Source organism: Phalacrocorax aristotelis, chromosome 1 (assembly GCF_949628215.1).
Source record: "Phalacrocorax aristotelis chromosome 1, bGulAri2.1, whole genome shotgun sequence".
Lineage (NCBI taxonomy): Eukaryota > Metazoa > Chordata > Aves > Suliformes > Phalacrocoracidae > Phalacrocorax > Phalacrocorax aristotelis.
This window is the reverse complement of record NC_134276.1, coordinates 29,009,306-29,035,374: the sequence shown is the minus strand read 5'-3', so window position 1 is coordinate 29,035,374 and position 26,069 is coordinate 29,009,306. Positions and strand designations below refer to the sequence as shown.

The following is a 26,069-nucleotide window of genomic DNA, read 5'->3' as shown; positions in this document are numbered from 1 at the left end:
ATATCAAAATAATCAATAATTGGCAGACCGTTATGATGAGGTTGACTATCTTGAGGCTTCTCTCAAGCAGTCTTGCAGCCTGGCTGAACACCAGCTCTGCATTGTAGTCTTTGTGACTGGGCTAAGGCCTTCAACTTGGTGTGCTGTTATGGGTATTAATAGCAAAACCTGCATAGCCAGAATGACAAAATAACATCAATAACTGGTGGCCCGTTATGATTGAGTTGCTTATTCTGAGGCTGTTCTCAAGAACCCTTACAGCCCAGATGATCAAGGTATGTCCAATCAATTTTTGAAAGAGGGTCTTTATAAGGTACCCTGAGTGTTCTGAAAATCTAGAACTATTACAACTACTCATTTGCTGTGCCAAGAGGCAACACCAGCCCCTCTGTGTAGGCTCTGTGGACTTGGCTAAGGCCTTCAACTCAGTAAGCCATTCTCATATTCTAATGTGCCTAAACCAGAAAGACATGGGCAATCATGTTATTGCCCTAATTAATTTTACATCAAGCCAACAAACGACTCTTATATGATCATCAGCTGTCCAGCATGGACACTCAGTGGCACACCCCTCAATATGAGCAATCCTGGCACTTCAGAGAAATACCTGGGCCTACATGTAGACCCATGGGTTGGACTATCAAAACTTGAATTGTCAAAGAAACTGCAAGAATGGCTGAGGCAGACTGGGTAGGTTTCACTGGAGTCCTTCCAGAAAGAAAACATCTTGAAAGGATTTACCATCCCACTGTTGATTTATCTGGTAGGCCATGCCGATGTGAAGACCTTGAACCTCCAAACCCTTCACTTGGCTATTTGGTCTGCTGTCAAGGAATGTTTACATCTTCCTGCCTGTGACTGCAATGCCATCCTGTATTCCAGTGTGCAGGATGACAGTATTATCCAGCATGCGGATTAATCCCAAGTGTGCAAGCTTGTTGGCTGCATCAGATCTCCCACTCCCATGACGATGTTATAAAACCAATAGTTAATCAAGAAGGTGTTGAAGGTGAATCCAGAAAGTTATGGATTGCTGCAGGAGGAAGGGAAGATAACATACTATCAATTTTGGATGTTAATTAGTCATGGTAATCCCAGAAGTTGCAAGCAGTGAGGCCCCAGGCCAAGAATGGATGATCCCTGTTCCAACAGCCATCTTTCCGAGACCTGGTACTTGGAGGAAAAAGGGATTTTTGAACTGGACCAGGCTGCAAAGTCAGAGCTCTGGTATTGTCAACTTTGAGAAGGGTAAGATCAACAGCAACTGGATTGAGTGCTATAGGGTCATTCCTGACAGGAAACTTGCCACAACACTACAGCTAAGACCAAATGCCAACCCCACAAGGGAATTTTTAGCATGAGACAGACAAGAATCTCATTAGTGGTGTGCCTCAAGGGTCTGTACTGGGTCCAATATTATTTAATATCTTCATCAATAACATAGCAGGATGGAGTGCACCCTCAGCAAGTTTGCAGGCAACATCAAGCTGAACAGTGCTGCTGATTTTCTAGAGGGGAAGGATACCATCCAGAGGAACTCCGGCAGGCTTGAGGAGTCCTGCACCTGGGTTGGGGCAAATCCCAATATCAATACAGACTGGGGAATAAATGGATTGAAAGCAGCCCTGCAGAGAAGGACTTGGGGATGCTAGTGGGTGAAAAATTGGCCTTGAGATGGCAATGTGCACTTGCAGGCCTGAAAGCCAGTCATATCCTGGTTCTGTATAAAAAAAAGTGTGGCCAGCAGGTTGAGGGAGGTGATTCTGCCCCTCTACTCTGCTCTGGTGAGACCCCACTTGCAGTACTGCATTCAGCTCTGCGGTCCTCAGCACAGGAAAGCCATGGACCTTTTGGAGTGGGTCCAGAAGAGGGCCACAAAAATGGTCAGAGGGATGGAACACCTCTCCTATGATGAAAGGCTGAGAGCGTTGGGGTTGTTCAGCCTGGAAAAGAGAAGGCTCTGGGGAGACGTTACTGCTGCCTTAAAGGTCCCTTCCAAACCAAACCGGTCTATGATTCTTTCACCCCATCACCCCTCAATGCATTCATATTTGCTGTTCATTCCTGGGGTAATAGGGCAGGTTTCTGTGAATTAGGGTTGCCCCTGCCCCGCTGCCTGGCACAGCCATAACCAGTTGCTTCTTTTGCCAGCCTCAGTGCATTATGAGCGGTGTTGAGCATGTGGGCACAGGTCATAACCCCCCACCCCCACCATGTATGCATATGCTGTATGCTCCTTGGCCCAATTGGGGCCCTGACCCCTCCATCCCCTCCTCATCTGCAGAGCCCCCAAGGCCTCCATCCCACTGTCCCTGCCGCGGCAGACATCCCATGCCTCCTTGGCTCTGCTGCAGGCACAAGCAAGCACAGTGCATGCTTTCCCCAGCTTTCCCTTTCCCTGCCCCATGATTTCTGAGATGTGCCTATGCTTCAGCTGCAGTGAGGTGTCTGGGCACTCCCTCCTTGCTTTCCCAAGCCACTGTGGGAGCTAATGGGGATAAGTGCCTTGCAGCTCCTCCCACCACTCCGCACAGGCCAGGCAAGCACCTGGTCTCCCTCCCCCTTGGTATCTTTTCTCCAGAAAGGCATTTCTCATTGGGACCTGCCAACTGCAATAAATGTTTTGCATTAAGAGGTTATGATCCCAGTGAGAAAGGCACATGGATTCTGTGAAGTGCCATTTAAAATACTACTAATTAGAGCTAACGGTATAAAGAGAGAGAATACCATAATTAATCTTACATCCCTTTAGATGCTGGGAACCCCAAGCTGTGCAGCACTGGACAGGCCTCCCATCCATGTGCAGCATACTGTGCAGACCCCATCTGTAGGAAGGACTAGCCCATTCTGGTCATTTGAGCTCTTATAGGATTTCTTACAAGAAAACAACTCTATTCATCATTTCTGCTGTCAAACAGAGAGGATGTTCACATGAGAACTTGTTGCTACACTGTCAGATAAATGCAAGGCCACGCAGGTGTGTAATCGCTGGTGCTGAGTGGGAGCTGCCTGCGGGCTCCTCTGCTACCGTCACCCAGCTGAGCCTCTCCTGCATGGAGGGAGAGGTACAGCACGGCAGAGGCCTGAAGGCATTACTGTACGTGCAGCACAGCACAGCACAGACCTGGGTCTACACAGGTTCAGTGTTACAGGAATCACTAATCCTTGATGTGCAATGGTCTTCTGGTTGGGATCACTGTAGGAGCCCACAAAAGTAGTTTGAGATCTCCATCAGTCTGGATACATTTTGAAAGAGCCTCACATTAAGAGCTGTTGTTCTCCGTAGAGGGGGATTTAGGATATAAGTATGGAGTGTGTTGCTCATGCTGATAAGGTAAAAGTCTCTAAGGAGTCCCTACACTGACATTTTGACAGTATAGATGGATGGATCAATCAAAGTTTTATTATCTAAGAGAAAGGGATTGTACGGAGACAGGCTGAATGAAAACCAGTCAGCAAGTTTTAATGTTCAAAACATTAGTTGGAACTCTGCTGGAACATGATCGATACCTGTCATGAAGGAGTCTTTGGTCTACCAGGCTGCATCCAGCTTCAAAATGAAAGAATCACTAAGATTTATCTGTCACGCACGGTATCTTCTCCCAGAGGTTCTTACTTACAAGACATCCTTTGATAACAAGGTTGCTATAGTCTGACTACAAATTCCACTTATGCCTATTAGAAACTCCAGAACAATAGTGAGGTTTATTGAGATTCTCCACTGGCTACATAAAAACTGTCTTCATTTATCAACAACAAAAACATCTCTGTCTTAATTTTCTCCTCCATGGATATCCCTCATTTTAGTGTCCTAGCCGTTTCAGTAGTCACTTTGTAGAAGTTAATTTCTCTAATGAATAGAGCTGTAGCAAAGAGTCACTTGTGTAGTGGTTCGGCTAATTTAAAGCTCCAGTGAGATGGTCAGGGGTCAACTCACAGGCCTCGCTGCGGAGCGGACCTCTCAGCACTACCCTTATGTCCCCTACCTCCTCCTGTCCCATGGGACCGTGGGATGCTAGCACTGACTTACAGAAAGCCCTTCTGCAAACATAGCAAGCAAGACAATGTCTTTCCAAAATAGTAGAAACAAACAAGGAAAGCCAAGAAAAACTTCTTATGGAAAGTTCATGAATCATGCTTACTCCATATAGCAACACTCAAAGCCATTGCTTTCTGAGGAGAGCCAACGCAACCTCTTACTTCATCAGCATTGTGCTCTAAGAAGGATTTTTTTGACTGTTCTGCTACCCTTGAAGTAAACGTGACAGAAATTGTCATTCCCTTTGTCAGTCACAAGGACCATCTGGCACTACATTAGAACAGTCTTCTATTAAATTCACCAGCATGCTAATTATAGGATGACTAGTGAATGGTTAAACTGCCAGATGCTATGAAGATATATCACTGTCTTTTTACGTGGTTAGGCAACATTTAATTAAACCTGCAGCTGCTGTGTCTGCTTTACCTATGAACATATCTAAATTGCATTCACCTGTGGGAATGATGGAGCTGTTGTTGTCTTTCAAGAAGAAAAACAGCTTAAATGCAACTTTGCTGAAACATACAGCATGTACACATGTGATTTAATTACGCGTCCTGGTAATGTCATCAAAACCAGTTACAGACTCTTCCACTTCCATTCTCTGGATTGTGCTCCCTGATCCTTGAATAATCTTTTAGCACTCTTGCAAGCTTTGAAAGCTGACCTGTTTTAGAGGCTTCAACAAAGCCATGTTAGAAATGGCAAGATACAGCTACAGTTAGTAGATGTCTAACACATGATCCTGCTACTGCTTCTGATTTTGAAATCCCTGAATAGATGGAAACAGTCTACAGCCTTTTACTTTTCCTCATTCTGAGTCTTTCAATACTGGTCCCAGGGTGTTTAGCGTTCCCATTAGGCTGCTTCTTTACTGAAACTCTGAAAGACAGAACCCCACAGTTTTCCCCGTTTGGGATGTGGCCTCGGCTGAAGCCTGCAGAGGATGATTTTTAAAGAGAGCGTAACTCTTATTTCTGAAAGCGTACTTGGCTCTGCTTGGTATTGTAAGATCTAGAGACCAGATCTGTACACAAAGCACTCTTCCAGACAATTCGTCAGCACAGGAGTCACTACACATCAAAAAGCAGTGCCAACAGGCAGACTAGACATGGCCTTGCGTTTTGGAGGGTAAAGGAATTTAATAGTATGAGCGTAGGTCATTTTGTGCCAGTTGACCATTTTGCCACAGCATTGTCAAGAGTAGAAAGAAATAGGATGCTAGGAGTTTATTTAGAAGATACCAAGGGCATGGGCTAAAAGGGACAAAGTTTAGGGCTTCTGCAGGGGAAGTCATAGTTTAAGTAATTTCACTGTTTTTTAAGTCTCCTTTATTTAAACTTTCTTCTTCCTTTGTTAGCATCCTCTTTAGCCAGGTTTCATCATGTGTGTCTCATTAGGCACATACAGCCTTTGCTCTTGGGCACAAACACTGACAACGTGATCCACGTGATGGTTACCTCAGGGTTAGATGCCAGTAACACGCCTCATGCAGCTTAACGGCTGAAATCTGTGCAGAATATTTGGGAGTATTAAATATTGGTGTCTCAGGAACTGTGTTCAGTGCCTCAGAGTCTGCTTGGAGTTTATGGGTTTTGCCTGGGAAAGCAGAGAGAATATATCTGTGGTCTTCCCTTGTAGTTTTAGTTATTCTCCATGTTCATTAATTTGGATTAAGAGTGTCATGTCCTCTCACACACTCAGTTTTGTGTGCACAGTAAAGTCCTCTGTGGACTGAACCTGAAACACCAAGAAATGGCCTCTCTTCAGAAGCTCTGGGACCTGGAAACTGGGAAAAGCACAGCACTTGCAAAAGGGTACATTTGATGGCTTTGGAAATTGTTCCTCCTTTCCTTTTGAAGACATCACATTTGTTGACTTTCCAGGTACACTGCAAAAGATATTTACGCAAAAGGGTTTTCAGAGGAGGTAAAGACATACCTTCCAGCTGACAATGGAGGCAGATAGCTGGCTGACTGAACTACTGAGGTTTAACTTAATGGTATTTTTGCATAATTTATTATGGCAGGTCCATAGAGCCTTGGGAACCTATCTTGATTTTTTAAATTTTAAATAAATAAATAAATGATGGATCATCGAACGAACTGGCACTCAATTTCAGGAGATGAACCTGAGGCCCATCAAAGGCAGGCTCTCAGTACCAGAATCAACTGCAGTTTTACAACTATGCTAATCTATGCAATTATCTTAAACCGCAATGATCCTGTTGGATTTGCAGGGGGAAATTTAGCATCAATCTCCTTACACAGAACAAACAAACAAAATCAGCACTGCATTTTCATATTAACACAGCACAAGACAGTGCCAGAAGTGAATTATCATCTCATTCAGAAGTGCTGCTGCTGTGCTGGTTGCCTCACAGATAAATAAAAATATATATTGTTGGTCTGAGGAGCTTGTGTCTACACAGCACAACAGTGACCTGTAGAAAGGTAACTCAGTAGAAATTTTCATTTTCTACAGCAGTGCAGGTTGAATCAGTATTTTACCCTGCTGGGGTATTCAGCCCTCCTGCTTTCATTCATTGTTGGCCCCATTTTTCCATCCATTCACTTACCCCTAGGGAAAATGGACTGCAAGAGCTAACCCTAAGACAGATAAAGGATGATGGTGGCAGAAAACTGTCCCCAAGGCTAGAAGACAGGAGACAACAACAACAACAGAGGTGAGTGGCAAAAGCACTGGGAGGAAAAAATCCAACAACTCAAAGTGTAACATTCCTTTTAAACCAGTGGGGAGACACAGCAGGCAGCAATGCAACAGAGATTAATGATGGCAAATCATTAAATAAACAAATAAAGATATTGCTATTACACTTCACTGAACAGCATTGATCATTGTCAGGGGGAGCAGAACTTCTCCAGCGTTTCCTTCCCTCTTAGCTGGTCTGGAACCCAGTGGGGGAACAGAGTCAGAGGCAGCTTTCATTTGAAAGACAATTTATTTATTAGCCAGGCAGAAAATCCTATTAAAAAGAGAGGAATTTCCATGACTGTGCTGCAGTATTAATTTTCAAGTATTCTGCCAAAAAATTAGGGTGTTTTGCATAAGTTGAAACCATAATTTTGGATGGGACCTTGAGCAGGAAGTGGGGCATGCGCTGAGTTCCCTGGGAGAAGTCTCAGGAGACACTTTGACTTGAGAGATGTAAGATTTCTTCCCTGCCAGATATATATATATTTTTTCTGGATTAAAACTAACAGCATCCGATGGGAATGTCTGCTTCCTGGCAGGGAGTGAGTGTGTGCAGTGTTGGATATGATTTGTGCCACTCCCTTTCTGCTCATTTGGTGACACTGTTCTGGATAAAATAAGGTGCTGCCTCCTGGTATGCCAGTACTGCTAAATAAAGGTGGGGCAGGGAGTGAGCCTGAGCACCGGACGGAATTTTTTGTTTGCTCACGGGCTGGCCTGACCACTCCAACAAACTCTTTCTAAGACAAAGCCTAGGGATGCTTCTGGGGAGAGTTTTTCTCAGCAGCTCCTCCCAGAAGGCATGGATGGACTTGGCTCTCCAACTTTGACTTATGTCCTCATGCTGCACACTGGTGTGAATAAAACACCCACTCCCAGGTTTATGGCATTCAGAGCTGCAGAGCAAACCTTGGATTATTTCAGACAGAAGAAAAAGAAAAGAAAAAAAAGACACCACCACCCCAAATCATGATTCTATCACCAGAGGGGCACCAGCAAGGTCCCAAAGGACATCCAGGGAGAGGATGGGGTGGGATTGCTACAGAAGGGACGTGCCATGGGCAGTGTGGATGTGAGACATTCCATGTTACTCAGGGAGAGGGACCTAACCCTCTGTTTAGTTATTTCTAACAGCATGGACATAGCCTTTGCCATCTATCCTTTCAACCTGAGATACTGGAATTCAGACCCTCTGCTAGGTGGCCAAAGAAAAAAAGCAAACATTGTTTTCCCATGGAAAGCATCAGGTGGGTGTAAATCAGGGCAGCTGCCAGGAGCTACACATCCCAGGTCAGCACCGGCTCGCAGGCAGAGGCGCACTGCCGTGTCTGCTCCTAGCCACCTCTGGCAGGAGGGTTTTGCAAGAAAAATAGCTGACAGATCTATTAGAACCTTGCCTGCACAATGTGATAGATGAGAGATCTCACCTGGAAGCTATCTCCACAGAGAGGCTTCCTGTGTTGTGATATGCAACATTCAACTGAGCAGGAGGGCTCAGTTTTTGCAATGTGAATGGACAAAACGTTTTCTCCTTGAGCACCTTGCAGGGCCACAACATGGCAGAACCCCTACAAATGTGTGCCTAGATGATCTGTTAGCCTCTTCCATTTCGATTTGTACCTTCCTTTGCACCAGATGTGCTGTCAGTTACTGCATCTCAACTGCAGGGTGGAAAATTCCAGGCAAAGGGGGCATATCTTGTTCAATCATAAAGCACTCATATGACTGTCTCACAAGATATTTTAACTGGAACAAACCCAGCAACAATAGTCATGTAGAGATGATGAGGTTTTAACTCTGTAGTGCCATGACCTTTTAGCTGATGGGAAAGTGCCCAGAAAAATTTTCTTGGGAATTTATTTTCCTCTTTAATGTCGCTAATAGCAGACGTTGCTAATAAAGACTAACCTAGGTATCTCTAAATAAAAATGGCATGCCCCTACTGTGGTCCACTTGCAGGAAGTCTGGCCCAAATACCTTGCTAGATCTACAGACTAAAAGAGAAATACGACATTCAAAATAATTGTTATAACCATCAATTTCACAGAAACAAAAGAGAACAACAAACTATTATAGTAAATTGAATCATAAAATGGCAATATGCCAAGCTGTATATCAGCTGGGTCTTTTTACTTGTCTGTTGACAAAATGAAGAGGATTAGGGGAATGGCTCATCTGTTGATTGGAAAATCTACTTTAAAGTTGCAAGGAAATTCTAACAACAACATTTAATAAGGAATAACTCACTGTACAAAAGCTTCTGTTCACTTACAGCTCCGCTCCCCAGCTTGTAAACTGTGGATGCTCTGGAGCAGTAGAACCAACCCCATTCTGATGTCAATCCTTCATCAACAGGTTGAGTCAGCTTGTGTTTGCAACGGGCCTAGTAAGTGGAGTCATATTAGCAACAACACAAAAATGTGGTATATTTGCATCAGGGAAAATCCTATTTCTGCTGTAGTTGTCCGTGACTATTTTATTCCTGGCTGCAGTACACTCAGGGTTTTAATCTTTTCTACAGGTTTTTCTCCTCCTATATGAAGTCTGAATATACTGAGTTTGGATTCATAATGCACCTGAAGTTGTAGTTCTAAAACTATCTGTGGCCACCAAAGTGATGCCTGAGCTGTAGTAAAGGCAGTGGAAGGGATCATGCTGTTCAAACTCAAGACTTCAAATCCCCTGTTATCAAAGCAGCCAGCAACTGCCTGCCCCGCAGGCACTGATGGGGCTCCAAACCATGCAGCATTTCTGGGCAAAGCCATCAGTGCCAGGGAGCTCCTGGCAAACTGCCCTTCCATCATCTCATCTCTACCCTGGGCTCATTCAGCCCAAACTGCTGCTTTGGCTTGCAAAACCCCGGTGCCACCAGACACCTTAGCAAAACTCAGACTTCACTCCGCTCAGCAGTCTGGTGAGGATTGAGGTAACAGGTTTGTATACGTGCTATGTGGTTATGCCTCCACTATGCATAATTGCACTGTGTTGGTGTTTGGCAAGTGCCATCTGGTTTTCATTTTCTTTCACAGTATAATTCATCACCGCCACCCCCACAGATTTACAGTGCAACTGCCTTGCTGCTTTCAAGACAATTTCGGCTACACTGAGTGTGTTTTGATTTATTTTAACTGAACCCAGCAGACACTACCATCAAATCATTCTCCTTTAAATTAAAAGGAATTTGATTTGCAAATTTTAGCAAGATAGGACTACTTATAAAATCCTAACTGATAAAATAAGAGGATACTAAGGAGATGAAAGGACCAACCATAAAATTACTCTGCTCACCAGAATCTAGCAAAATACTCTGGAGAAACATCTTAAGCACATTAAAACCCATCAAAGCTATATAAGCAATAAGAACAATAGTGAGTAATTAGAAGAGGTGTAGAGAGGAAAACACCTATTGTAGCTCAATACAGGAAATGATTTGTTTAATACTTCTTGTTGTGACTCAAATTACTATTTCTCTTTGCAAAAGACTGGAAGCATCTTTCAGTAGAAGCTATTTTTTGAATCTGACACTGTGAGAGGGGACACTGGTCTCTTCTGTATGTACATCTGTGTACAGGCAAGGCGAGAAAAAGGAAATTTAAAGCTAAGACAGAGCAAAAGACAGAGCTGATTACAGAAGTGACAAAAACGAGTAACTGACAAACCAGGACGAATGTTTTTATTGTAGGTTCTTAAAACTCCCAGTGAACAGTTTTCTCCCCCCCACTTAGGCACATACACTGGAAACACCATTGGACATAGCTGTAAGGAAAACTGTGAAGAGAGAATAAGACCCAAAGAAGCAGCCCACCTCTGGTGACACGGATTATTTTCTTTCTCAGTAACACCAGAAGCCCACTTTTCATTGTAATTTTATGTGCTCCTCAGCTATGTCTTAGGGTTCACTTTGCACAACAGTTATTTCACTGCGTGATACTGCGTGTTGAGGTATTACGAGCTGCGAACAGGATTACCGGGTTAAAGGGACATTGTCAAAAGCATTACTTTACGTGCACATACACACATTAATAACCTTATTAAGTCTACTAACTCGAGCAGACGAAAACCTAGGAAGTGTCAGAATTAATGCTATCTGTGTTACCCTAAATCTGTCGTTTCACCATATGCATCATGGCTACAATCTTTAATAATATGATTGCCAATTTATTTTCTCCCCAGGGGCTCCTGTCCTATTCAGTGTCCTCTGCTGGATGCTCCTCCTCCACCTTCCCATTCCTTGGACATCTCCAGGCTCACTGCACTGCCAAACATCCACATATTTTCCACAGGAATAACAAGTGGAAATTATCTCATGCAGAGGACATGCCCTCTGTTGAATTTAAAGCCATATTTAGAAGGAAGGCATTAGAGCTTCACCATGTTTTATAATTCTTCTAAGTAAGTGGAAAACAATATACTTTCTTAGAAATCTCTGATTTCAGCAGAAGATAAAGCTAATCCATTGCATGGATGATTTCAGCCTGGGTAGTTCAACTTCAGAGACCAAAAGCAAACAAAAGAGCATCTAATAAAGGCAAATGTTGGAAGCTCTCAGCTTGGTGACATGACTGGCTTTACCTATCACACAGTTCGTGTTTTCATAAGCACACCATAGTTCATGGGAGTTTCTTCAGTGGCCTTGGTGAAGAAGAGGACCAGGACAACAGATGCTAGGGTCTAACGATTGTCCCCAGGTAAGACACCTGCATAAAACCAGGAGAAGTTGTCCAGGGTCAGTGCTGTCCCCTCAGAGTAGACCATGGGTGAGTGGGGTTGCTGCAAAGCTGCTCCAGGCTGCGGAGAGGCACCCATGTTCCTGGCAGGTACAGGAGCAGTGGTCAGCTTCCCATTTTGTTTCATTCCCTTCCTCGGTGGCGTGGGCGGGAAAACAAAAAGTAAAGAACAAACACAGGGCTCCAGGTTTGGTTTCACCCACTTAAAAAGCTAAGGCCAGGCAACTAAACCAACCGCAGCAGCTAAAATAGTCTTATCCCATAACGAGAATGAAGAAACCCAATCCCATTTGTCCCCCAGTTTCTGGGTTGCAGCATTGCTTCAATTTTACCCTTCATCCCTTCCCCACTGCGTTTGATTATCTTTGTAAAAGGCTAATAAATTCTCTGCTGAATTTAAAAAAGTGGCAGCATTTGCATTTTGAACACTTGGCCGTTGAAGATTCAGCCCATTTAATTATTACACTTCAGAGGATGTACCCAGTTTTGCCCTTTGCCCTAGCCAAGGAGGCACGGGCGAATGAGGGATGAGCAGTGGGATTACAGGCCACTCAGCCTACTGGTGTTTATTTAAACATCACCAATTGCCATTCCTGCTTTGGAGCCTAATCTACACTTCAGATTTGAAACTGCTATCCCAGGGATAGCTCCATCCCAGCACTAGCTCTTTAAATGTATGCACCGGTAATCCCATTTAATTTGACTAGGCTTGCAAAAAGCTTTGTCTAAGAAAAAGGATATGTTTCCAGCCTGTCTCACGGACTCATATTTTCATTAAACGCCACTGTGGTCTACTTAAATTTTGAATGCTTTGTTTACTTGGAATTCACCTCTAACCACATTACAGTGAAAAATAAATCCTTCCACAGGCTAACAACTATGTTTATAATAAAATTTTTTAGAAGGTGCTCAGAATTTCCTATCTCTTAATTTTTCCACTGTTTCCATTATCTGTAATGTGCTTATGCCAAGCTCTCTTGGCAAGGCACAGGCTTTCATCTCCAGTATTGTATAGTGCCAAGCACTTTTTCTTTTGAAATAATTATGGGGTTTGAGATTTTTAGATCAAGCTGCAAATGTTTCTTTCCTGATAAAGATTTTGGGTCAAGCAGCTATTATTCCTTTCTTATCCCAGATGAAATATCCCCCAAGCAGAACAGCGAGAACTGAGGTTGTCATAAAATCCATTAAAAGTCACACACTGGAATTAACGCAGTGAGTTAGATGGGTGCAATAGCACTTCTTAGGACACCTGAGCTGATCTAATGGATCCCTCACACCAAAGTGAACCTCCTTTTGAAAGCATGGAGGTTTCAGATTGGCTTATTTGTCTTAATCATGTATTCCTTTTCTTTTACATTGGCCCATTTCCTTGGCAATAGCCTCCAGGGCAAGGGCTGTCTTTGTTGCATGTATGTACAGTGCGAACACTGCAGGAGATGACTGCTGATATTGGGTGGCTTAGGCAGTTTCATTACAGAAGCATTCGTTACCACTCTTCTCTCCCAGCATGCCTGTGGCCCAGACTACATCAATAAAAATTAAATAAAAATAACATACATATATATGAATGCTAGATTACATTTACTGCATCTGCTACATACACCTCCCCTGATATATTTATCTATATACATGTGTGTATGTATTTGTGTTTAGGAGATGTAATACATACAGTCTAGAATTTGTGACATGACTTCGGTTTCTTGAGCAAGTCAAGATTTGCTGGGGGAGGTGATATCCTTTACTGTACCCAGTGAGATAGCCGTTTAAAAAAAATAATTACACAAGGGCTTGCATACCTAAAAGCTCATCTTCCGTTTTAAACTGCCACAATTGCGCTAACAAGGGAAACTATTTTTTCCTTGCAAATGTTGCCGTGCTTGTGTCTGCAGGTCGTTATGGGTTTTACAGTGGCAGTGTGATTGCTTCGTCTGTTAGAGAAGGGAGGTGGTGCTCAGAGAGCAGCCGTCACGACTGAAGGGCCCTTGGCTTCAGTGCAGAACAGAAAGGGCACAGGGAGAAGCAGGCATGATGCACGAGACCTTACACAGCTGCTCCATGGGGCTGCATGGCTTTCAAACCACCTGGCAGCCTCCCTAGGACAGCCTGGTGGCTGGCTCTGCTTTAGAGTTGGCCTCTCCAGGACTGCCAGCAAGGCTGCCTTTACAGATAAGCTGTGTTGCAACGGTTAGTTAGGAAAAGAGACTTTTTTAACATAAGCCACTCAAGTGTTGTCAGGGTTTCCTGGCTTGAGATCCGTCCTCCTCTCCCATGCATTGCCGGGGAGCTGTGTGCAGGGATGAAGACTTGTGCGTTGCTAAAAACTGTGTGGGGATGGAGAAACAGCAACCAGAACGCAGCAGGCCAGAGAGAAGGTAAGTACGTGCTGGAGACCTTGTGTGGCAGCCCTCTGCAGCTGGGTGAACTCCAGAGGTAGATCCGCATAGGGTGGCTGGGGACAGGGCTGGCCAGCCTTGCCGGCCATGAGCAGTGGCCATGCAACTGGGCCATGTCCAGGGAGGTGACGGCCACCCTGCGCGCACAGGGACCGCAGGGTATGTAGGCACCACATGAAGTGCTGGAGTCCCCGAGGGGCTTCCTAATCACCAGTGCACCAGGGTGACCCTCCACTCCTGGGAGAGCTGGGGTGGGCCTCCCAAATGGTGCTCTGGCAAGGCAGCTGCATGCCTGAGCACTTGGAACAGGAGGTAGAGGCACTGTGAAATAGTTGTCTGCTATTAATAGTAATGCTTGACTCCATTAATAGCAACAGATAATTAATAAAAGGTGTTTAATATTGGCTGTGACCTGTGTTTCCTCCTAACTCAATTGTCTATGAGAAAGAAGGAAATTTACAAGAAGATTAGGCAAAATGAAAATCAGGTGGTCTCTGCTGGGCCACGCCAAGAACATAGGACAGCATTTTCAGATGTGCCACCTTAAAACTTATCCCAAATATTTTTAATTCCTCCAGCTTGTTAAATGTCTTACAAATGATTCAATCTTTCTTTCTCATGTTTTTGTTTGGTAGCATCATCCACCACAAAGCCCCATTAAGGCCTTGGAGGCAAGTCATGGTAACCCTTAGGTATAATATAATCTCCTACTCTCATAACATTTTTCTAGATTTTTCACTCCTAGAGGCTCTGAAATTAGACTGGGCATGAAATAAGATGCTGCAAGCCTTATTACAGAGCTGGTATGGAACACACTAGGTAGAATCACTCCACCCTCTTCCCCCTGACCTCCACATCTCCTCCTTAATTGATTAAATACACATTTCCACTGTAACATTTATAGATATGTTGAAGCCCATGCCCATAATATGATGACATCTTCCTTTCTTCCTCTTTTACAGTGTCCCTGTATAGATAAATATTGGTACTTGCTTGTGGACCAATCACCCTCTGGTGACATTGCCGCTAGGACATATAAGAAGGCCCCATTTGGGAGCTAAGACTCATCTTCCGCCTGCTGGTTCCAGCTACACCCATGCACCTGAGAATGAACCAGCACAACCATCAGCACTGTGTCTTGGCTGGAAGCTAGTAAAGAAGCACCTTCATTTTAATTCCAAGATATTTCAAGTGCTCTGATCTTTGAATGGAAATTAACCTGCACTTGTGCTACCTCATATTCATGTCAGACCATTGGTGATGGTGTGTTACATAAAAATCCAATATATTTTGCAATTTCATTACCTAATCCAGCAAGTATAGTGCTTTTCATCTCTGGGACAGTAGGCAGGTGCCACAGGCAGCCAGGGCATGCACCTTGGGGAGAACATCAAAGCTGACCAGACTGAAGTAAGGGCACCTCCAGCCTCCTTTGCCAAAACTTTTGATTTTCAGTAAGACCATGTATGTTCTATTCAAGAAAATACCCACAACACTAAAACCTTAGGCTACTTGCAAGCTTTTACCTTCCTTTCAAGCCAACTTCTCCCACATAATAAACACCACGTCTCTACCCATCTTCATTCTCCACCCCACCTTTGCGCACCAGGAGGTGTACGTCCTGACTGAGTTCTGAAGCCAAACTAGTTCAGAGCAGCAACTAAAGGGAAAAAGGCATGTTCACGCAGATGCCTTAAACAATGAAATGCTGACAATACCAAACATGGTAGCTGGATAAAGTCAAGGATTTTTGACAGACTCTTCTTCCCCTTCTTTCTACTATTTCTAGTTCCACTGTAGCCTTCCTGTGATGAGAAGGGGCAGGAAAAGCCAGAATTGCCTGCAGTATTTAAAACGAGCATGCACCAGGGATTTACATAATTACGTTGCCATGCTTTCTGTTTGATCATCTGGTACTTTCCTAGTACCTCCCATTATTTGCTTTGTTTTCTGACTGCTGCCGAGTTTGGAAGGAGGGATTTTCAGAGACCCATCATATACGAGCCTGGGACGATTTCCTAAATGGCAATATATCAAAGCTGTCATTGTATATATAAAATTAGACTTCTCTTTACTAACTGTACCTGCTTTTCTGTTTATTGATGTTATATTCCATTTGCCATTTTATTGCCCAGTCATTCAATCTCATGATGATATCCTTCTGCAACCCTTTGCAGCTTTTGTCTTTACTAGCCGCAGTAGCTTGGTGGTGTCAGTGAATTCTGTCCCTGACTTCCCAAGTCAATTTCCAGATCATTTATCAATATATTGAGCAGCACAGAAATAGTTTTTAATATACTCCACTTACAATCTTTTAATTAGTAATCCATTATTATCCCTTCTTTCTTATTCCACACAACGTCTTTATGGACACTTGGATACTGTTGAAAGCCTTTTGAAAATTTAAGCAAACTCTATTAGCCAGATCATCCTGAGGTACATGCTCAGAGATTCTTCCAAAGACTTGTAATAGATTTCCTGGTTGTGTATCCAATACATCTATTTTTCTTTTCATTATGTTTTATGTCAGTTGGCAAGGTGCAGCCATCAATTCTATTGGATCTCTCTAGAATCCTCACAGAGAGGTGTGGGTTTGTTTTTTTTTCTTTCCTTAAAATACATTTGCCATTTTTTTCTTTCCTCTGGTACTAAGGCTGTTCTAAGCAAAAGTTAGTATTTCAGAAGTCGTCTGAAAATATTGAACGACCTTAATGAAATGAACACCTGCTAGCAACTTATCAATTTCTTTTAATAAGCCATTTACTGACACTTCAGTTTCAGCCAGATCTTCCAATTAAGACCCTGTCAAAAAAAAATGTTAACAGCGTGAAAAGCTGTTAAGGACTTCAGCAGCAAACACAGATTAAAAAAAAACAAACCAATATCTATTCTGGTCTATTCTTCAAGAAGGGTTCCTTTACACTATGATCACCCTGTCACCCAAACCCTTTGACAACTGTCCGAGACAGTACTGTACTGAGGGCTAGGAGCAGAAACAAAATTCAGCCACATCAAAACATAGGGAGATAGTATTACTCCTGTACAGCGCACAGGTAGGTTTAGTGCTGGCAGTGCTAATATCCAGACTTCCTGTCATGCAGCGAACATTCTTCTGGATTTGTTTGGTTTTAATAATGAATGTTATGAAAACATTTTGAGATTAAAGCCTTACCAGTTTTCCACTGCAAGGCAAGTTTTCTGATCTATACAGTTTAGCCAAGGAGTGGAGCAAGAGATGACTCGGTCATCATCTGTAAATGACTCCACAGGGGATAAGAAAAAGTTTCCCATATTAGGCAGATCTCTAAGCTAGCTGAAAACAGAAAACACGAGGTTGAATACAAACAAATCTAGACTAAACGTAAAGCCTTCCCTTCAGAATGATGTTTATTGACTACTAGGAAGGCTTACAATACATAGACCTTAGTTATTCAAGAGTTAGATTTCTTAAATCTTAATTTGTTTGCCAGAGATCCCACCATAACTCAGACAGAATCAATAGGTTCATTCCTGATGTAACTAGGCAGCTTTTTACCTCTGTTTTGCAGATCCAGTTGCACAGTCATGTTTGGTTTCCTCAGCCTCAAAACACGTGATTTTAAGACAAAGTACGTTTATTCATATCTCATTTGTATCAGTGTTACTTTGGCTTTAATGCACTAACAATTCACCCTGTGTGCATGAATTAATATGCTCCTACTTTCAAATTTCATACAAGCAACATGACTTTGATGCTTTATGAACGTGTAAAGACTCAAATATTTTGAATCATTTACCTGAAGAAAAGTCTGTGTTCAAACTTTTGGATGGCAATTGCTGGTAAATACAATTTTTGCAGATGCAATCCCCCCAAAAAGTAGAATAAAATAATAATACAAAAATCAGAGCAAGGTTTTTGGACAAAGGCTGAGAAAGGAGAGGTAGAATAAAATTGGTGAATCAGATCCAGTTAGCTTAGATCTAATCTCACTCAGGGTCACCTCTGTAGGGAAATATACTGACATTACTCTTTAGGTATAATTACGCTGCTACAGTTATACTATTATAAATTATTATGTTACTAAATCAACTTATCAGAAGTAATTCCATTTAAATCAATGACATAAGGAATAGAAGAATCAATTCACCATACCCAGTTGTCTCTGGACACTGAATTACTGATTCTTTTTCTTTTTTAGGAAAAACAATGGAAATAAAAGATAGACATAAATCCAATAGTAATAAGCCAAAATGACTGCAATACAATTATCTGCTTATGTTTAAAGCCATCTATTTTGAAAAGAGAAAGGAAGTCTGGAGCAATTCATTGTCTTTGTTGACTTACTCCAAATGTTTAGACATTACCAGCTGCTTACATTTGCTAGTATATAGCTACACTGAGTATGCCAAGCATCAGCAGGGGTTTGGTGCCCTCTTTTGTTTTATACAAGCAACTTCAGCGATTGCAAACACTTGGTGATAGATTGCTTGTGAAGGCTTCTCAGGTTACAAATTGTTAAGAAAGTGAGTGTCAGCTAAGGTAAGTAACAATGCTTCAAAAAGGTTAATAACCACTTTAAAGCAGTGAACTTGCTAATAGTAATGAGCAGACCCAGAGACATACCGGTGGCACCTTCCCCCTCACCTTTTATTGTGACAGGTCAGCCTCACTAAACTTACCTTGCATTGCACAAACCTGATTCAGGCTGCTTTTGTACTGGCCAGACAGATATTGTTAATCAATTGCCGACTACAACAACACACACACACACACAAAAAAAAAAGGCTGGTTAGCATCACAGAAGAAAAAAAAAAAAAAAAAAAAAAAAAAAAAATCAAGATGAACCGTATTAATAGGCCTGGTCTTACCTCTTCGGAATGTCATCCAGCTAACAATGCAGGTACTTACCCAAAGAAAAGCATCTATTACAAAAAAAAAAAAGTTGGAGACATCGAAACATGGAATATTCCTATTTCTTTTACTTGAATACTCCAGTGATTACTTCTCACACTTCGAAGTTGACACCTATTAACTAAAATTAGATGTTTGGGGGGTTCTAGCAATCACCTTATGTTTTCTTTCTTGTCTAGTTAACACTGTAGTATGTTATTTTCCTTCTTGTGCAGGTATTTCTAACCCATGAGAAGGCCCATCCTGACCTTCGAAAAGCTAAACAGATTGCTCAGTAAATCTTTTCTGGAAATAAAACCTGATTCCATATTAAGGAGTTTTATTAGTTTGTTATTAATTTCCCCATTAACGTCAAAAGGGTATAGGGTTTAGATATTTTTTTTATACTTGACACTTACGTAACTCATCATCCCATTTTACTAATTACTCAGAGGAAAACATCTGGGAGATATTTATGTGCCTTTTTTGATACATGAATTAGAATGCATAAGAGATAAGCCACAGAAATAGTAATGTATTAAGATAATGTGGAGTTTTACATTACATTTGAATGTGGTATCAGAAATTATTAAATACCTTATGAAAGTGCTGAGGACCCCATATTTAGAAAAGTAATCCATTGCAATGCAATGTATTGGTATTAGCCCAGAAATAAAGTGCCCAAGCCTTTCATAATGGGAAATTCTCAATTTATTTTATCAAATTATCCTGCTATGCAATTTGTCAGAAATCGGTTTCAAGGTGATACATACGAAAACCTTCAGAGAATTAGCAAGTTAGTGCACAAATCAATCATTTTCTCAGCCTGGTCATAGACACAGAGATAAAAAGGAGTCTAAGCTTCTCATACTAGGTAACAATGAGCATCCCTTCTTATCACAGAAACGCAAAAGCCTACAGGCAAGGCACTTTTTGGCACCATGGCGTACTTCAGTAAAGCCAGAGAAAACTGGATGAATGCTCCCCATTTCTAGGGGCTGCAAAAGCCCATGTAAAAAGGAAGTTGAGAGCAGATCCACACAAACACAACCTTGTAGAAATAACTTACTCATCAACATCCAAAAGTGTGTTACTCCTTTACTGAACACACAAGTGTGCTCCCAGAGGCTCTGAGTCCAGTTTCAAATGGATGTGACAAAGGAAAAATAAATAAGGAAAAGATGTGGTGAGGAAGGATGGATGTGCCTGGACCCCTTACACCACCAAGATATATTCAACTATAGTTACTTATATTACAGTAATATTTTAAAATAGAAATCCACCTTGTGTAGGTGAGAAATAGCTAAATTGCACACAGAGCAGAGATCCCTGAGCTAGTGGAGACCAAGTTAGAAAATCCACACAACACACTGCAAAGCAATGTGAACATATCCATCTATATCTAGACAAAGTACTGCTACATTTTCAGCTAATAAATATTGCTTACTAGCTCCACATGAATGATGGATCATATTTACTAGTGTATAAGTTCTGGTTCTAAGGCTTGCACGAGGGCAGCCAGGTTAGATCTGCTTTTGTTATTGTGGACGCAGCCAACAACAAAGCATTTGTATTTAGTGCACTAATCTCAAATAGCACTGAAATCAGGCCACCGGGCTCCACAGCTGAGTTACTTTCTACAGAACATATGAATCTGACTTTTCTGGACTTTTCTGGAGTTTTCCCATCTGCTGACCCAGAAATTTGTGATTACAGGTTGAAACCTGCCAAATTAAGATGCATATGCTTTTGATAACTTTCACTGAAGTGGATATTTCCTATCAGAATAATTCTATTTCCCATATTCCCTTTCTAAGGAAGTTGAAAAAAAATTGCCTCTCTCAGCTGTTAACTAGCATTAAAATAGTCCACACAGTAGAGTAAGTGTGTGGAAACAGCCAAAATCCTCCCAAATGTTTTGAAGAACTAGTAGATAAATATGGAATGTGGCTCCACAGCTTTACAGAGGTAATCAGTTATTCACTGTCTCATTTCTGCAATACCATTTTCCCCCTCCAATTTTCCTCTGTGCTATAAAGTGAACAATCTTGTGGCAACACGTAAAGAAAACAGAACCACTCTGGACTAGGAATGCAGAGACAGCATTTTTTAGGTCAGAGCTTGGAGACATCTGCTAGGATACAGTATAAGAAACTTAACTCTAGACATTAATGGAGTTGATGAAGTCTAAGTGCTGGATATAAAAGAGTTAAAAATCCCCAAATCAAAACAGATGCACTGCTGTTAACTGGCAGAGCTTCAATAAAATTGGGAGAAAATCATGTGTCTCCCAGGGCCTAATACTGATTAAGACTGCCCTAGCAAATTGCAATTTGTTTATCTTAAAGAACTTACATGAGTTTAACTTCAGTATGTTCCACTGCAATCTTACGGAAGAGAAGACGCATGCTGATATAAATCAAATCAGGTTAAGAACTGATTTAGTTAAGAATCAGTACTTGGCTGCTGTGCACATACTTTTAATTAGTTCAAAGTGCCTGATATCAATTTAACTTAAGCTTATTACAGACATTAGCCCTTTAGCTAGAGCTGAAAACTTAGATTTCAATGCTTATGTCATAAACTGCCTAAAGCAGATGCCAGTATCAGTGCTGACACCAGCATACAGCAGCATCTTATTCAACATCATAATGCATCTCTCTATTCACTGTTGGGCAGTATCAGCACAATGATTCAAAAAAAACAAGTGAAGAAACATTAAAATGAGGTCCTTGCTTCCCAGGAAATCATTTGTGCACTTCAGATGGTTCTGACCTTCATTTAACAACACACACAGGCTAAGTAGAGGAGCCCCAAGATGAGCCTATACACTTAAGAGCAGCAGCTGTGTTTGTAAAGTTATATATAATAAAATTAAGATGCTTATCAAAGTCATTTTACAATTCCCAGCAAAAAAAGCAAAAGCCACCATAGCATTACTAAAATGAGTAACAGTTCAAGACTGAGTATCTCTCCAGGGCTACAGAACAGCTAGGACAGATTCCTAGCTCTACAGTTCTGGGAGACAGTGTTCTGTGCTTGTCTAAGGAAACACAAAATACAGAAAACTCAAGCAAATGAGGTCATAGGTCTTCTACATGACACAGCTTATACCACAGCAGTTGTGGGAAACCATCAGCTTAAGGGTATGTATTTTTGTACTTGCTGGGCTCCAATCTCTGCAACATAGACTGCTCCACTCTTCATGTCTACATCCACAAGGTGTGGTTTGGTTTCATCTGCCAGCTGAACTGTGTTGACCATAACACAGTCTCCAATAGAGCCAACCAGTGGCGCCGCCAAGATTGCTAACCGGTTGATATTCAGCTGAGCTACAATCAGGTATTTGTAATTGGCAGTAAATCTGTGAAAGACAGAAATATATTTTTGAATTATGAACTCCATATGACACCTCATTTTAACACAACCATGCACTTTAAAACAAGGAAAACCTCTGTAATAGTCAAGGTTTTGAAGGCTATGACGGACTAAATGCAGTGAATCATCGAGAATTAACTTGTAAGCCTTGCTCTACATGTTGCTGCTCCTTGAGACAGATTGTGCTACAGAAAACTCATTCAAGACAATCTTTCTTCCAGTAAAAGCTGCAACAGTAAGGTCAACAACACATATAACTTTAAAATTAAGTTCCCAGTCCTGCACTCAAATCCATGGCGCTTGTCATAAAGCCAGGATGTCTCTGTCAAGATACAACCGTGCAGATCTTTGCATATGATTAGGGTCCAGCACCCTGTTAGTTAAACTGGTTAACTCCTTGTCATCAGGCATTAAATACCAACATTTTAATTCACCAGTAGGAGTACACCTTATTTATGTAATTGCATGCTTCCAAAAGAACTGTTCAATACCTGACAGAATAGGGTCCATCTTCTGAAAAACAGCTGCTCCAAGACCCGAGCCATTCCCCTGTGACTTTATCAAAAACTTGGATTCTTTTGTTGTCTCTGTCCGCAACCCATACCTGTTAAGGACAAAAATAACGGCTGTTCACAAACAGAACAAAACAAATGCATTTGTTTCTTACATGAGCAAAGTATCCTGTAGCAAAAAAGTACACCTTGGAAGAATGTACCTCCACATTCAAGACTAAGTTAGTAGATATGACTTCCAGATATAAAACAAAATGGCCACATAGTTGAGATACACAAATTATCTTATACTACTTTAACAGAGCAATCAGTGCCTTCTCTGCATTTTTGTGGCTATAATATGGATAAATTTAGTAGGATTTCTCCCCTGCTCATTGAGGACATATTTCCACCTATTTAATCCTAAAGATACTGGTCTGTCACCCTCTAACAATTTGTTTTTCAACAGTAGTCTCATTTAATGATCCAAGGCCTATGATGACTGCATCTGCAAACACTCTGATATGCCCAATACTACTAAAAATATTGAGCAACTTAAACACTAAGAGCATTTTCAGCATGTTTTGTCTAATCAGTTTTGTGGAGCTTATCTCTGTTCCACCCCCGGCTAAACGGGTTCACAAACACTGCAAGCTAGCAATACCATTAGACAGTTCCAGTGAAGGCCTCTCTTGCATTACAATCATTGAACTTTTAGCTGTTGACAACTCATCAGTCTGGTAAGTAAACCTCATGACTTTTCTGGGATGTCATCTGAAAGGGAGCAATAAACAAGCTGACTCAAGATCTTTCGTCACTCTTTTTAAATGAAACAATACTGCAGCAGTCTCTTAGATTTCTTAGGAATTCACAATTATTTCTAACCTAGGCTGATGATCAACACCACATTGGCAATAAAATTGTAGCCTATCACAACTGCTGTCTTTGAATGTATGTACTCATGGTAACTCTTCAACACAAAGCGTCCATGTCCCTCCTCTTCTCCCTCCCACCCTGCCAGTTTTGGCAGAGAACCGATTTTTATATATGTTCCTTATTCTGGTTCAGACACCATCAGCAGAATTAGCCTAAACCAGTGGTTTAAGATATTTTAGTCAAGCAATTTTATTTTCCCTGAAACAGATTAAGGAGTGACCGCATAATTCCTCTAGGTGAGCAGCAGAGCAAAGCCAGACTACGGTTAACACCTGGCAGAAGTAGACTCTTGAATGCTTTGAGCGGCATGTAGAAAAGGACTGATGTCCACCACCTAGCCTAGAGCCTATTAGCTTATTTGAAATTTCCAAATACGACATTAAAGTCCCCTGAAGAAACCTAAGTTATTGGGTAGATATTTATTACAGAATATAATTCTCCTGTACTCTCACAATGGCAACCTGTTAGGAACTGCAGGAGAAACAGTTTGTTGTTGTGTGAACATTGACAACATAACCGGTCAGAACCCTTGGGTTAACCTCGCAGCCAGCTACTGCAGGACATGAAGGATCAATGACAACGGCAGTAGGATCTGCAGTGCAAAACTTCAGCTTATGACCACCATCATACTGAACACTGTAACCCACATAAGATCACCCAGATCACAACGGTTTAATTAAAAAAGAAATGTAATTTGTTCTGTTCAAATACATGTAAACAATGTGTCAGAAGATGAAAAAAAAAATATTCTCCCTTTATTCTTTACCCGTCCAAAAGGATCCAGTGTCACACTATGAGGAATCTTGAACTGACCAATGCCGGTCCCATTTGTTCCAGTCAGCCATATCTCTTTGTAATCTAAACAGTAAGCACCACGAAAAATAAAAGTAAAAACAAACAAAAAAAAAGGAAAAATAAGAAAACAACACATAAAACAGCTTTAAGTCATTCCCTCGCAAACTTGCATTGATTAATTTTTAAAAGGTGGAATTTCTAAACCCAGGCTTTTTAAACACAGTACTCCCAATATATAAACCCAGGAAATACTGGAACTAGTACAGGGACTGTTGGACTGTTATATTTCGTTTCAGGATTATGGTTACAGAAGTGTAGCCACTAGTATGGAAAAACCACAGTCCAAGGCTCTGTTAAGCATGGTATTAAAAAAAGAAAAAAAAGTATCTGTAGGAACAGTTGGCTGATTATGATATCTATTTGTTCACTAAATCGATTTTTTTCACATTTGTTACCTTTCAGTTTTGAATGTTAAAAAATTGCCATTTTGCAAACTAGATATTAGCAAACTGACTGTTTTATGACAGCACAAAGGAGAAATTATAGCTCCTCCACTTTTCCCCAGCTGCAGATAGCCACAGACTCCTCACTCACAGCACTAACCAACACTGACCATCTAACTTGGGAACATGAGCAAGTTCATTAGAATCACAGAATAATTTCAGTATAAAAGATCTCCAGACACCATCGGGTCCAACCTGCTTCTCAAAGCAGGACTAACCTTAATAACAAATCCAACTCTAAAGTTAAATCAGGTTGTTCATAACTAGCCAAGCTTTAAGCATCTCCCAGAGTGGAGACTGCACACCCTCTCTGGGCAAACCATTCACCGTTTGATCACCCTCGCTGTGAATCTTTCCTTCCAAAAATCAAACTGGAATGCCCCCCTTGCATCTTTTGCTCAGCGTTCCTCGTTCTTCCCTGTGCATATTCAAGAAATGGTGGCTCTGTCTTCTCTACACCCTCCCATTACTGACTTGAAGACAGCGATAAGAATCCTCCTTAGCCTCCTCTCTTGAAGACTGAACAAACTCATTCTCTCAGCCCCTCGTCATAAAAGATTAGGCGATTTCTCCTGAAGCGAGAAGCAGTAAAACAGGACCTGATCCAACAAGTCTTCAAACTAATGTTAAATGACAGCTCTACTTAGCCCTCGCTAAAAACATATTCTCAAGCTGTGTCATTTAAAATTCAATTTTCAGTGGTCAACTAACGTGGAAGTTGATTTTTCCATACCGTTGGATAGTTTGAGCAATCTGTTATTCATTCCTCCGTCTCCATCCACAACATAGATATCTCCACTTTCTTCTACAAAGATGTCTGCTGGTTGATCAAATTGTAGGGGAATCAAACTTGAACCAGCATTTCCTGGCGTGCCCAATATCTGCATAAGTTTACCCGAAGGACTATACTGTTTCACGGTGTGTCCATATTTTCCTGTATTAAGAAAAAAAAGTGCAAAACCACCTCAACAACAAAATAGAAGTATTTAAACTGATTACAAAGATTAAAAAAGAAAATCTCCTGATACTCACAAGTTATTAATAAATCAAACCAACAAAATTCTATAGTGAGAATATGACAACAACAATATTAATCCGCTGTATTAGGGCCACCAAACCTAGGTCAGAAGATAAGTCCAGCCAGAAATTTTTTTTTTTAACCCTGATACCTTGCAGGGGTGGGGGGGGGTGGGGGGGGCGAACAAACAAACAAACAAAC

The 26,069-nt window shown here is 41.5% G+C and overlaps 1 protein-coding gene across 1 annotated transcript in view; it reads right to left on the bottom strand.

Annotated features, from left to right (window-relative positions):
• Nucleotides 1-19,435: 19,435 nt before the first annotated feature.
• The window catches only part of NHLRC3 (NHL repeat containing 3), a 9,416-nt gene continuing 2,782 nt past the window's right edge, over nt 19,436-26,069 (bottom strand). Inside the window, exons 4-7 of the mRNA XM_075085841.1 lie at nt 25,584-25,784; nt 24,319-24,410; nt 22,617-22,729; nt 19,436-22,111 (exon numbers count right to left, since the gene is read on the bottom strand). Of these exons, the coding sequence (XP_074941942.1) occupies nt 21,883-22,111; nt 22,617-22,729; nt 24,319-24,410; nt 25,584-25,784 (635 nt within the window). The 3' untranslated portion in view covers nt 19,436-21,882. The remainder of the gene's footprint in view (nt 22,112-22,616; nt 22,730-24,318; nt 24,411-25,583; nt 25,785-26,069) is intronic.